Source organism: Podarcis filfolensis, assembly GCF_964270895.1.
Source record: "Podarcis filfolensis genome assembly, chromosome: 10".
Lineage (NCBI taxonomy): Eukaryota > Metazoa > Chordata > Lepidosauria > Squamata > Lacertidae > Podarcis > Podarcis filfolensis.
The window spans coordinates 48,619,817-48,633,307 of NC_139612.1; the positions used below are offsets into that span (position 1 = coordinate 48,619,817).

Here is a 13,491-nt window from a genome sequence, read left to right on the forward strand (position 1 = left end):
AAATTGCTGCCCCTGAACACTAGTAGTGGACTTGAAACAAAATCTCCTCCTTCAAGGGATGCTACAGCCACATGTCTCAAATGAATATGGCCAGCTAAACAGACTACTTAGTGGGGAACTCCTGCAAGCACTGTTTGAGCTACAGATGCAGAATGCTGGAAGACAGAGCCAATTCTTGTCCGCACCAATGGACTGAGATCAGATGGTGAGAGCTACCTGTGAGTTTCATGCTTTCCGCCTACAAAGCAGCATGCTTTCCGCCTACAAAGCAGCAAAATCGTGCAATGCTGTGGTGCTAAGGACTCATAACTCCCACCAGCCTCGGGTAGTATGGGCAATTGTTAGGGGTGATGGGAAATGTAGTCCACAAACATTTTGATTTTCTTCAGTGCTTCCTGTGTATAGTTCTGCTAGCCTAACCCTACTTACCCTGTTCTTCAGGACGGTTTCTGCTTCACAACTCTTTGTAAACTGCTTAGAAGCCTATTTTGGCATTAAGCAGCCTAAAAATATAAACAAATTTAAAAAATCTCAATAATACCAATGAACTTATCAAAACATGATTTTATTTTTTCCAGTTTTGAACAAGTTTACAATGAACATGTTAAAGGACATGCTGGGAGTATCATTGTATTTTCTTACTGTTCCCAGTCATGTAATTGTTTGTTTCCAGTGAAGATTAGCAAGTCTTCAGCTAAAGCCTTCAGCATGACAGACTCCAAACAGTAGATCATTAATAAAATCACAGTAAAATACATTGCAGCAGACAGCCTAAAATAAATTATCGGCCCAGAACCCTCATCTATAACACCTTAAAGGCCTGGGGGAAAGGTTTTACACCAGGAGTCCCATCTCCCTGTCCCGCGCCCCGGGCAAAAGGCTGGGATTTTATTTTATTTATTTCTTTTTTAATTTTTTATTGAATGTTTTCACATAACAAATTATTCCAACAAATCTTCTTCATTATATTTCCCCCCATTTCCCCCTCCCCCTCCCTACGATTTCCCTCAGCTCCTCTCTCTGATTTTTTAATGATTTTTTTTAATGAACTGGACTCCTTGGCAGGTTTTGAATAAACATACACAAACATTGTTGCTAATATAATAGATAGATAACTTGAGAATTTTTACATTTTTATAACATGCAGAGAATAATTATTTTATTTTCAATATGTTTTATTTGAATTTGAAAGAAAATACAAAGATTAATATCAGGTATCTTTTTACCAAGCTTAAAAAACTAATCTAAATAAAAACACAGATCAGAAAGGAAAAAGGAAAAACAAGATGAAAAGAAAAAAGAAGAGAAAAAGAGCATCAAATTCTTCATCTGTATGTAGAAATGTATTCAAGATATCTACTCCAAGATAACTGCCAGCAAATCTACTTTCTATAAACCAGTATTATCTTAAATCCTCAAACCCAGATATCATAAGTTCATTTTCTGTTTCATGCTAAAATCGTGTAAGAAGTTTCCAGTCTTTAGTAAATGTTGACAATGATTTTTCTCTGATTAAACACATAAATGACTTAGCTGCCATTTCAGCTAAGTCCAATAATTTTAACAACCATTCCTCCACTGTAGTTAATGATTATTCTTTCCATGTGTGTGCACTTAAAAGTCCCACTCTGTAATCATATACTGAAATGAAGTTTTATCATCTTTTTCTAACTGTATATCCTTGTCCCAGCAGGAGGAGCTCTGGTTTCAGTTGAACATTAACCTTCAAAATTCTCTGTATTTGTGTATGCATTTGTATCCATAATTTTTTGGTTTTTATACACATCCACCAGGTATGATAAAATGTCTGGGGAATTAATTTTAGAGATGGGGCACGACGTTAGAATTGACCTTGTTTTAAGCACTGTTCTCTAGCTATAGTCTGAACTGCTTCTCCAAGCTCCCCAATGATCCCAGAAACGGAAAGGTTGGAGGATGGATGGCGGCTAACAGATTGAGGTTAAATCCTGACATGACAGAAATACTGTTTGGAGGGGATGGGGCAGGCATATGTGGGGGACTCCCTGATCCTGAATGGGGTAACTGTGCCCCTGAAGGACCAGGTGCGCAGCCTAGGAGTCATTTTGGACTCGCAGCTGTCCATCGAGGCGCAGGTCAATTCTGTGTCCAGGGCAGCTGTCTACCAGCTCCATCTGGTACACAGGCTGAGACCCTTCCTGCCCTCAGACTGTCTGGCCAGAGTGGTGCATGCTCTAGTTATCTCCCACTTGGACTACTGCAATGTGCTCTACATGGGGCTACTTTTGAAGGTGACCCAGAAACTACAACTAATCCAGAATGCAGCAGCTAGACTGGTGATTGGGAGTGGCTGCCAAAACCATATAACACCGGTCTTGAAAGACCTACATTGGCTCCCAGTACGTTTCCAAGCACAATTTAAAGCCCTAAATGGCCTTGGCCCAGTATACCTGAAGGAGTGTCTCCACCCCCATCGTTCTGCCCGGACACTGAGGTCCAGCGCCGAAGGCCTTCTGGCGGTTCCCTCACTGCGAGAAGCGAAGTTACAGGGAACCAGGCAGAGGGCCTTATCGGTAGTGGCGCCCGCCTGTAGAACACCCTCCCATCAGAAGAAATAAACAACTATCTGACATTTAGAAGACATCTGAAGGCAGCCCTGTTTCAGGAAGTTTTTAATGACTGACGTTTTAATGTATTTTTTATTTTTTGTTGGAAGCCGCCCAGAGTGGCTGGGGAAACCCAGCCAGATGTGTGGGGTATAAATAATAAATCATTACTATTACTATCTAGAAGGAGGAATAGCCATGTCTACTGCCTGGGCTGATGTTAACAACCAATGAGCTCACAATGTGGTTGCGGTCCCCGGTTCAGTCCCATTCTTCTTTCAGTTCCATGTAGAACTTTGTCAGGTTCTGCACCATCTCCTCCAACTTATTAGCCTTGGCTCTGAGCTCATCTGCTTTTTCTGTCTTGGCCCCATTTGACAAGTCTATGGCACCCTTAGTAATGAAGTAAGCATCCAATGCAAGAAAAACCCCAGACGCCACAGTCCCTGCCACTCTAGCAGTCTTGCTCGCTGCGAGGGCGGTTCCTTTAAATACCTCATCAACCTGATCAATCCCCTTGATTGCATTCCTGGCTACGGTCCCTGCTGTACTTGCTTCCTTGGCCAAACCCTTCAAGACAGGATTAGCTTTAACCACCGCCAATGCCTCCACATTTGCTGCAATGTCTGTCGCTTTGTCAACCACTGCTGGAATGAACCGAGCAACAGCACAACCCGAAGCGATTGCCGTTTTGGCTACTTCCAGATTAGCGTTATCTGGGGGCAGTTGAGACTTGAAACCAATTTTCTCGAGGCTCAGCACCATTCTTAGGCTCTTCTCACATTTGTCTATCAGTTCTTGCGATTTTTTCTTCTCCACTGAATGAATAATGCTCTCGGACACACCAGCAGAAATGCCAGTTACTCCTGACGCTATCCCTAAGCCCATGCCTGTGGCTGTTAGGATTAAACTTGCGCCTGCTGTTACAGGGGTCAAGGCCAGTCCCGCAATGGTCAGGATACCAGAAACTGCACTTACAGAGCTGGCAGTAACGCTGGCAATGGTGCAGTCCTTATGGGCCTTGTCAATGTCGTCTGCCCTTTCCCGAAGGCACTGGATGCACGCCTCAATCTCTTCTTTCTTGTCAGGGAATTCTTTGAGAAAACAAGCAATAGCTTCATCAAGAGCTTTCTCTGAAGGCATGTTTCCTGCATTTCTGCAAATATAAATACATATTAAAAATGGGGCTAAAAGATAGGTCCCCTTCCCCCCCCCCAAATTTCCTGCATCCCCTACAAATCTGTGCTTCCTGTGAAAGCAGACAAAAAACAAATGTGTATGATGCATATACAGTGGTACCTCGGGTTACATACACTTCAGGTTACATACACTTCAGGTTACGGACTCCGCTAACCCAGAAATATTACCTCGGGTTAAGAACTTTGCTTCAGGATGAGAACAGAAATCGTGCAGCGGCAGCAGGAGGCCCCATTAGCTAAAGTGGTGCTTCAGGTTAAGAACACTTTCAGGTTAAGAACAGACCTCCGGAACAAATTAAGTTCTTAACCCGAGGTACCACTGTAATTACAGAAACACATAGAATTCAGTATTTTAATTGAACATCTCTTATGGAAAATCGTCTTTGGCTGCAATTCTAAAAAGTGGCAGGGGCTGCTAACACCCCTTGGAAGATGGGGAAAGGGGCTGCCCTCTTTTTCCTCTGCACAATATCCCTGGTCTGCAGGACTCAAAACAGGATCAGATAATTATCTTTCTCCATTTACTCATCTGGGAAGTGTGAAGCCTCCCACTACTTCTTTTTTTCTAGTTTATCTCTCTCTCACACACACACTTTTCAAGTTTATACATTTCACTAATTTTACATTCATTTTGACTTGACTTCCATCCCCCTCTTTCTGCAGTTCCTTAAATTTATTCTTCTGCATACCCACATTAACTTAATTTGCTCATTTATTCATCTTCTTTAAATACAGACTTTTATAACACTGCAGGTTGTTACAATAATCCTGCCAATGTTTTTATCTGTTTATAATTTATCTGTAAATATTCAATTTACATTCAATTACAATTTACATTTACATTCTTTTATTTTAAAAAATTGTTATCTTGATTTCTTATTCTTCTGGTAAGTTTTGCCATTTTTGCAAATATTCCATATTTCTTTGTATCCATTCTTCCTTTATTGGGACTTCTGCTTCTTTCCATTTTGGGGCAAGTAACATTCTTGCCGCTGTAATACCATACATGAATAAGTTTCTATACATTTTAGGTAGTTCTGCCCCTATAATTCCCAAAAGAAAAGCTTCTGGATTTTTTTTTACAAAAGTTACTTCAAGCATCCTTTTCATTTCATTATATATCATTTCCCAGTAAGCTTTGACCTTACTACAAGACCACTACATACGATAAAAAGAACCTTCTTTCTCATTACATTTCCAACACTTACTTGATTTATATTTATACATTTTCGCCAACTTACTCTGTGTTAGATACCATCGATATATCATTTTCATATAATTTTCTCTTAGACCATAGCACGCTATAAATTTTATATCCATATTCCACAATCGTTCCCATGCTTCCATATCTACAGTCGTACCTTGGAAGTCGAATGGAATCCGTTCGGCTTCCAAAACGTTCAGAAACCAACGCGCAACTTCTGATTGGCTGCAGGAAGCTCCTGCAGCCAATCAGATGCCCCGTCGGACATTCAGCTTCCCAAAATAGTTCGCAAACCATAACAATCACTGGGTTTGCGGCATTCGGGAGCCAAAGCGTTCGAGAACTAGGCTGTTTGAAAAGCAAGGTATGACTGTATATTATGACCAATATCTATTGCCCAATGTATCACTGAGGATTCTGGGAGATGCTTTGGGCTCCTTTTATATGCAATGAACAAAGGTAACAATTAGAATACTGGCAGCTTGAGAATTACCTTTGGAATTCTGACATTCTCCAGCAGCAATTTGGGCAGGTGCCTCACAGTTATTAAATGGTAAATCCGCTCTTCTCAGCTTGAGTGTACTTTAGTCTGGAAAGGAAAACAACTAGATAGTAAGGATGAAGGTGAACCAAGATAAGAAATCTCCCAATGAAACTAACTTCAGTAATATCATTATAATTCTTACAAACATCTGATCTTCATACTCTAGCCATGTCTGTAAGCTTTTAGGACTGAGCTAGAAAATACTTTTGACCAAAATTTGCATTTTTTATAAATATTTTTGCACTACACTTCAGTAAGAGTTGCCGTGGTACATTTTCGGGGTGGGGGGAATGCAAATACAATTAAAATGCAAATTTATTTATTTTTATTTAAACAATTTATATACTACTTACCTACAATGGTCTCTAGGTGGTATGCAAACACACAACACATAAAACTGTTAAAACCATAAATTCAGACTTCAATTAAAATGCCTGCTAGATTTTATTTTTTTAAGTCATTGGAAGTTCAGTAGGGAGGGAGCTTGTCTGACTTCAACGGGAAGGAAGTTCCACAAAATTGGAACCACAATAGGAAACTTGCAGCTCCTTATGCATACAAGCCATGTATCCAAGCTGTTGGGGATCACTAACTGTGGCTTCCTCCAAGATTTAAATAATCATAAAAACAAGGGGGAAAAGCAGAATATTTTTAAAAATATAAAAGGAAAGGAGAGGGACTAGCAGATTTAAAATTATGTCTGAAAAAATAGGAAAGCAAATGTTTTTCCTGGTACCAAAATGACAATGGAATCTGTGCTAGGTGGAGAATGTGAACATACCATAATTGAGGTGCCAATCCTCTGTTCCCCACCCACTACACCACATGGGACACAGGCAGTCCTTCAAGTATCTTGGCCCCACAATGAGATACGTTTTAAAGGTCAAAACTTTTAAAATTGGGTAATTGAGCCTACAGACTGACTGGAAACATAATCATGTAACCCAGACTCCCCCAGCTTGGGGGGCTCTATATATGTTTTGAACTATATCTCCCTTCAGTCTCAGTAGGTCCAAAATGCTCCCCAGGTTGGAGAAGGTTATGTAACCCATTTAACTAACTAGTACAGTGGTACCTCGGGTTAAGTACTTAATTCGTTTCGGAGGTCCATTCTTAACCTGAAACTGTTCTTAACCTGAAGCACCACTTTAGCTAATGGGGCCTCCTGCTGCCGCCGTGCCGCCAGAGCACGATTTCTGTTCTCATCCTGAAGCAAAGTTCTTAACCCGAGGTACTATTTCTGGGTTAGCGGAGTCTGTAACCTGAAGCGTCTGTAACCTGAAGCGTCTGTAACCCGAGGTACCACTGTATTTCAGCCCAGTGATATTTCCCAGGCAAAGGAGGGAATGACAGGGCTATTCTTTGTCTCTAATGTTCTTTGCTTTATCTGTTAAGCCATTTGCAAAAGCTGTTAAGAGGGAATCCTGGCTGGCATCTCTTTCATTTTTGCAGTACAGTGGCACCTCGTGTTATGTACCGTCCCCCTTACGAATCCTTAAGGTTACGTGCTCCCCTAACCCGGAAGTAGATGCCCCTTGTTGCGACCTTTGCCTCGGGATGCGAGCAGAAATCGCGCTCTGGCAGCGCGGCAGGCGCCATTAGCGAAAGCGCACCTCATGTTACAAGCAGTTTCCAGTTATGAACGGACCTCCGGAACGGATTAAGTTCACAACCGGAGGTACCACTGTATGACATAACATCTGGGTTCAAAGGTAACTTGCACAAAATCAAGAATTAAGCCAACCACTTTTTCTTTTAGGATTCAGGAAACTATTAAGTATGCCAGTGAAAATGTTTAAACACAGTATGAAAGTACCTAGGAGGAATCCTCATTATTTCAAACAGGGCCGATCTCTTAGAAAACAATTGCATTAAGCTAATTAGATCTATTAAGGAAGAGTTTAAAGAGTGGGGGGAAATTAAAACTATTGTGGCTCATGCAAATCCACACACTTAAAACGGTTGTGTTGCCAAAGCTCCTGTTTTACTTTCAATCTAAACCAGCGATAATCCCTAGGAAATTAATTAAGAATTGGCAGAAGATACTGAGTGAATTCATGGGGAGTAGCGTCAAAGGCCAACATCTTAGGACAGGGATCTAAATGTCTCGAAACAAGTGTCATAATAATTGTGCAGCTCAGCTACAATTTGTTCATTTCTTACTTGATCCATCATGTCAAACCGAATGTCAGGCTTTAGGGGGGAAATGGACCTAGAAAGCTACACCCCAGAAAGCCTCCAAACTAGTGCCTGCACAGGTTTTGAACAACAAGTCCCATTAGCACCAGTTGCCATTGTTTGGGTAATTCAAAACATCTGTAGCAGGGTGTGCAGAACCTCTGCTCTGCAGGCTAAATTTGGCCCAGCGTGAGTCCTAGTTTGACCTGTGAGGTCATTTCCCCCAAACCACGCCCACCTGCTGCACACCTGACATCATATGTGATGCCATGTATGGGGCAGGTATGAAGGTGAGGATCTGTATACCTCCATACATCATAAGATTGCAGGTTTCCCCTAGAAGGTACTCTTAAGGGAGTGAAAGCATTCACTAGAGCCCCCTGCTGGTTGGACGCATCTGTCCTTAAGGCTCTTATTGTTGACCGTGAAGGAATCTGTATGGAAGAAACGAGGAGTTGGAACTGAATTATCCCTAGTGGGATAAACAGCAAAAGCCCTGAAGCAGGATGGAATAATCTGGGCTGGGGCTGGGTGTGGTACAAGCAGGAAAATGCTTCAGGATATATCGTTTTTAATGGAGCATGAGGGACCAGGGCCAGGCTGCACGTTTCATGGGAGAAACATCACAAGTGGGAGGCTTTGGCATGAGTAACAGGGTGGGCTTCCGTGGTGGCTATGCAGGCACAACTACGTTCCCAGCCTCGGGCTGCTGGAATCAGAAGACAAGAGAAGCTTCAGCATCTGACAGAGGAAAATAGAGGTAAAATAGGCACCGAGGAAGTTAAATGAGGGAGCCACACTTTGTTTCCACCAAAGAAATGTGGAACGCCTTGTTTTCCCCTGTGTATGCCATTTCTGAGCATACTCAGCCATATACACGTCCTCAGTGCCATATATTTCTCCTCTTCTGTTGTTAACTCAGCATCTCACGCAAAATACTATCATATTTGGAATTACGAAATTCAAAGAGCATTGTTTTGGCCTTAAAAATTAAAGTTAGGGAGAAAAGCTCCAGCTCTGGTTGATAACTCAGTACACATAAACAGAACGCACTCCCCCAACCTGTTCAAATAATGTGGAAATAGTTACTGCATGTATTAAGGAGGTGCAGTTTGATATTACATGTATAGCAATGAACTTGATTGCCAACCTAAACTCTCCCACCAGCCTGTTCCACTTGCCTATAGCATAGATGTGGCACCTGATGCCCTCCAGATGTTGCTGGACTACAACTCCCATCGTCCATGACTGTTGGCCATGCTGGATAGGACTGGTGAGAGTTGTAGGCCAATGACACCTGGAGGGCAACAGATCTTCTCTCACATCCACCAAGAACCCACAGGCTGCAGCCTAGGTGTTCCTAATAAAACAACCACAGTAGCTCACAGGTGCCACACCTGCCGATAAGGAAGCTGGAAGTGGATCAAATCACCAACCTTTTTCTCAGTTTTGCTGCAGGAAAATGAAAGCTATCTTCAATTCTCTCTAGTAACCTCCTCTCTCTCTCTCTCTCTCTCTCTCTTTCTCTTTCTGTCTCTCACATACATACACCATCCCTCCCATCCTTGGTAGCTGCTGATAGGAACAAAGGAAAGACGAAAGCAAACACACCCAAAGGGCTGCTCTTTTTGACTATAGCCCAACCATCCTCATCTGCTAAATTCGGGGTACAGGGTGTGGATTCTCATGATGCCAAATTGCACCACCAGCACACAATAGTAAGATACCAGCAGGTTTGGGGGAGTCACAAAGTTTGCAGGAGGACCAAAAGCGACAGACTAAGCATGCGAAACGAGCACGGAATCTCGATTTGATTGTTGGAGGGGAAACAACAAAGCTGTGTGTATGTGTGTGGAAATGGGGTTTCCAAGGAGGAGGCATAGCTGGCTGGCGCAATGAAAAAGAACAAACCATGGGCTCTGTCCGGCAGCGTTTCGTGGCAGGTTCCCCTCATCTCCCAACTCTCGGATTGCCATGCAATTCTCCTCGAAAACTTATTAAATATGTTATTAGACTCACCTTTCTGTCTTCCGACTGCCTGTTTTCTACGACGCGGTGGCTCAAAGATGTCTGAGGCAGAGATGAAGGGAAACCGAAACTGAAACGCGGGCGGACTTCGGGCTTGTCGGGACACGTGAACGCGCGAGAGGAATTCAATGGCAGGAGATGTTTGCCGTTTGGACGCAGGGAGGAGAGGGGGGGGGGGTAAGTCCAGCAACAGAAAGACGAGAGGGTCCCCGCCAGAGCGCGGGGCGAGCAAGAAACTAAGTTGAGAAGGGGAGGAGGCTGGTGGACGAGTTTATGAAGGAAGAGCCCGGGGATGAGGGGGGATGCGGAGAAGAGAGGCTGCCTGTTCGTGCGCAGTCGGAGGCGCGGGGAAAAGCCGTGCTGGGGCACAAATGGGCATCCAGGAAGACCCACGGATTTCACAGGAGCGGCCCTCTTGCGGGGAAGTCGCTGCGGCTCCTCGTAGCGAACTTGCGGAGATTGAAATCCCAATTTTTTCCGACAGGAAAACCCGCCATTCCCCGCCCCCCGCGCATTTCCTGACAGCACTTCCAACAATTGTCCAGTAGCACCTTAGAAACCAACTAAGTTTGTTCTTGGTGTAAGCTTTCCTGTGCATGCACGAAAGCTTATACTAAGAACAAACTTAGTTGGTCTCTAAGGTGCTACTGGACAATTTTTTTTTTAATCTTTTGACTGCGTCAGACCAACACTGCTACCTACCTGATTCAAGAACGCAGTTTAATGTTGCAAACTTACTGTTCAGTCTTTTTCAGACGGATAGTGGCAAAATGATTGTAATTGCTTGCTTGATGTATTTTCCATGGAAAAATGCTCAGATCAGCTATCCCTGACCTTTTCCCCAACAACAACAACAACAATAATGTATTGTTTATACCCCACCCATTTGGCTGGGTTTCCCAAGCCACCCTGGGCAGCTTCCAACAAAATATTTAAAATACAATAAAACACCAAACATTAAAAACTTCCCTAAACAGGACTGCCTTTTCAAATGTCTTCTAAAAGTCAGATAGTTGTTTATTTCCTTGACATCTGATGGGAGGGCGTTCAACAGGGTGGGCGCCACTATCAAGAAGGCCCTCTGCCAGGCTCCCTGTAACTTCACTTCTTGCAGTGAGGGAACTGCCAAAAGGCCCTCGGAGCTGGACCTTAGTGTCCGGGCTGAACAATAGGGGGGGGAGAGCAGGCCAACTACCCTGTGCAGAGCTAGAATGTGGGATCCAAATAAACTGTCAATAAAACCAATCACTTAAAAATGCTCTAAAACGTTTCAGGAGGGAGGGACCTGGAAAGGGCTTTAACAGATATCTCCATTTTGTTATAACTTACCTGTAGGAGTAATGGACACTAATAAGTGACCTGGAGTGGGTAGTGATATTGAAACTCTCCGATTACTTGGCCGCATAGATAACTCTCATGCTTGGTGGAACTTGAGCAGTTCCTGTCCAGCCCTCTGAATTCTTGTTTCTCTTACTATTCTTATTTTTTTCCAGATGTTGGGAAATCGCCTATTATACTGAGGGTTGCCAACACAGTTAAAGCATCAGAAGGAAGGGCAGATCAAACGCCTGGGAAAACAGTATTTACAGCCTGCCTAAATACTGCAAAAGAAAGGACCAACCAAACTTCACAAGGCAGGAAGGAAGTTCTGCCTTGTGAATTAGAAAAAAAGAGAAAAACTTACTCTGCATCCCAGCCAAATTTGTCTCTGAGGCAAGCCAGATGGTGAATGCAGTGAGCAGGCTTACATGGAAGGAGGTGGTTCATCAAATGTCCCGGTCCTAAGTCATTCAGACTTAGTTGCTTATTAAACCAGCAATTTGCTTTGCACCTGGAAAGGAGCTCCAAATCCCAGACACCAGGGAGCTCTCCTCCTGCTGCATTTTTCACCCCTTGCAACTTCCAGACCTGCCCATTGGGACTGGTAGGGCAGAAGGCTGGGAGACTAACAGCAGGTGGCGCCAGAGTCAAGTAGTTTTCTGCACTAAGCCAGTTTCTACACATGCCCCTTTCTATCTGCACCCAGGCAACCAAGAAGCATTGTCAGAATTCCAAGGACACATTGCAACCAGGTAAAAACACTTAAAGAAGCACATGAAGTAGGCCTGGTGTGTAGGTGTATGGGCTGGGGAGAGTCACATGGGTCAGATAAGAGAGGCCTGGTGGGCAGCATTGCTGGGCTTGAGTTTCTCCACATCTGCCCTAGACCATTTCCAGAGGTTGCATGATATAACCTGTGCCTCTTTAAGGAGGCAGAAGCTCACCGTAAGACTCCCTTGGCTGGCTTGATGTAATTTGTCTGAGTGACTTAGAAGATAGTTCATCCAGCTGTTTCCACTGGGTGCTGTGTAGGCCAATTTGTTAACTAACGGAAAAGATTTTATATCCTGCCTTTCTAGCAGTGTATAAAGGCAGCAGCAACCACAATCCATAAAATCAGTGTTACAGGATGATGTTACAGCAGTAAAACAATTACAGCTATAAAAAGCCAGGGAAGCCCTAACCCAGTAGCAATAAAAACTGCAGAAATCAAATCAAACAATGGAAACACCTAGAGTAGAAAAGCAAACACAATACTTAACTAGCAGAACTAACTTCTAAACCCTCACAACTTGGGTAAATGGGGCAAACTTTTGCCTGGGACAGACAACAAAGATGGCCCCAGGCCAAGTTTAATAACTGGGGTGTAAGTGCTTTCTCTTGAATTGCCTCCTGCCAAAATGACAGCGCAGGGAAGTTATAAAATAGCCTCCTTAATGAACATGTTGCAGTAGCCAGGTCTGGATATAACTAAAGACACGCCATTTCCTTAGTCTTGAAGTCTGTGCTAGTGTGTTTACTGGGAACTCGACTGCTTTCATCGCATCTCATCCAGAGAGGTCCTGAGGTTAATCTGAGATGCAGATTACAAATCAGATTCCAGTCTTAAAATGGAACATGGGGAAAGGAACGGTGCATTGCATCAATAAACAGCCAGCTTTCTTACTCCCCAATAATGAATGGGTTTCATTTATTTATGAAAAAGATGCTCCTATCAAATCACACCCAAACATACATGATTATTAAATAATAACTCTGAAACTCTTTCAAACTCTTTCAAAATATGTAAACAACACTTGGAAAATAAATCAGAAGTTTAAAGCTGGAAAGGCAAGCTGTTCCTTGAAAGACCCATGGGAAACTTGTTCAGTAGGAACACCTTCCTTACTCAATGCCACTTCACACTTCTTCTTTTTAAGGGTATGTTCTGCAACATGCCATTGATGCAGTAATAATGCATTATTGGTTGGTATGTGTATGTATTGGTGGGTCCATCCATCCATCATTCCATTTTATTAGTTGTGATGCCTCCCCAATGTTACTGCATTATTGCCATCGGGGTGTGTGTGTGGAATCTTGTGTCACAATGTAGCAAAAGCAGAACAAGCAAAACAAACCCTGGAATATTTGTGGTATGATAAGTTACAGGATTGCAGCAATATGGGACATACACCAATTGGAAATGAAGCAATATGTTCACCCCCCCCCCATTTTTGCAGGCACAAACAGTGGGATCATGTAAAACTCTCCCAATACCATCATGAGCACAAATCATCATGAATGCACAATAAAAACAGCACCTGGAGGGGCTGTCAATGTTACCAGCCATGAGTTACTAATATAGACGATCAGCTTACCGAGTGGTTAATGTGGGCAAGACTTACCGCCTCATAAGGCGCCCAAACTAGAATCGACAGCAGGGTAAACACACAA

General features: G+C 43.1%; 1 protein-coding gene across 3 annotated transcripts; it reads right to left on the reverse strand.

Annotated features, from left to right (window-relative positions):
* Positions 1–544: 544 nt before the first annotated feature.
* On the reverse strand, positions 545–10,315 carry LOC310743649 (apolipoprotein L6-like). Of its 3 annotated transcripts, none has more exons than XM_083574061.1 (3): positions 9,730–10,315; positions 5,482–5,577; positions 545–3,741 (listed from the first exon to the last, which is right to left on the reverse strand). In XM_083574061.1, the coding sequence occupies exons 2-3, from the start codon at positions 5,496–5,498 to the stop codon at positions 2,847–2,849; spliced, it is 912 nt and encodes a 303-aa protein (XP_083430187.1). In that variant the 5' UTR covers positions 5,499–5,577; positions 9,730–10,315; the 3' UTR covers positions 545–2,846. The 3 variants fall into 3 exon arrangements, with proteins under 3 accessions (XP_083430187.1, XP_083430188.1, XP_083430189.1); XM_083574062.1 differs by lacking the exon at positions 9,730–10,315 and adding an exon at positions 9,147–9,201; XM_083574063.1 differs by lacking the exon at positions 9,730–10,315 and adding an exon at positions 9,143–9,162.
* Between the last annotated feature and the right edge of the window lie 3,176 nt (positions 10,316–13,491).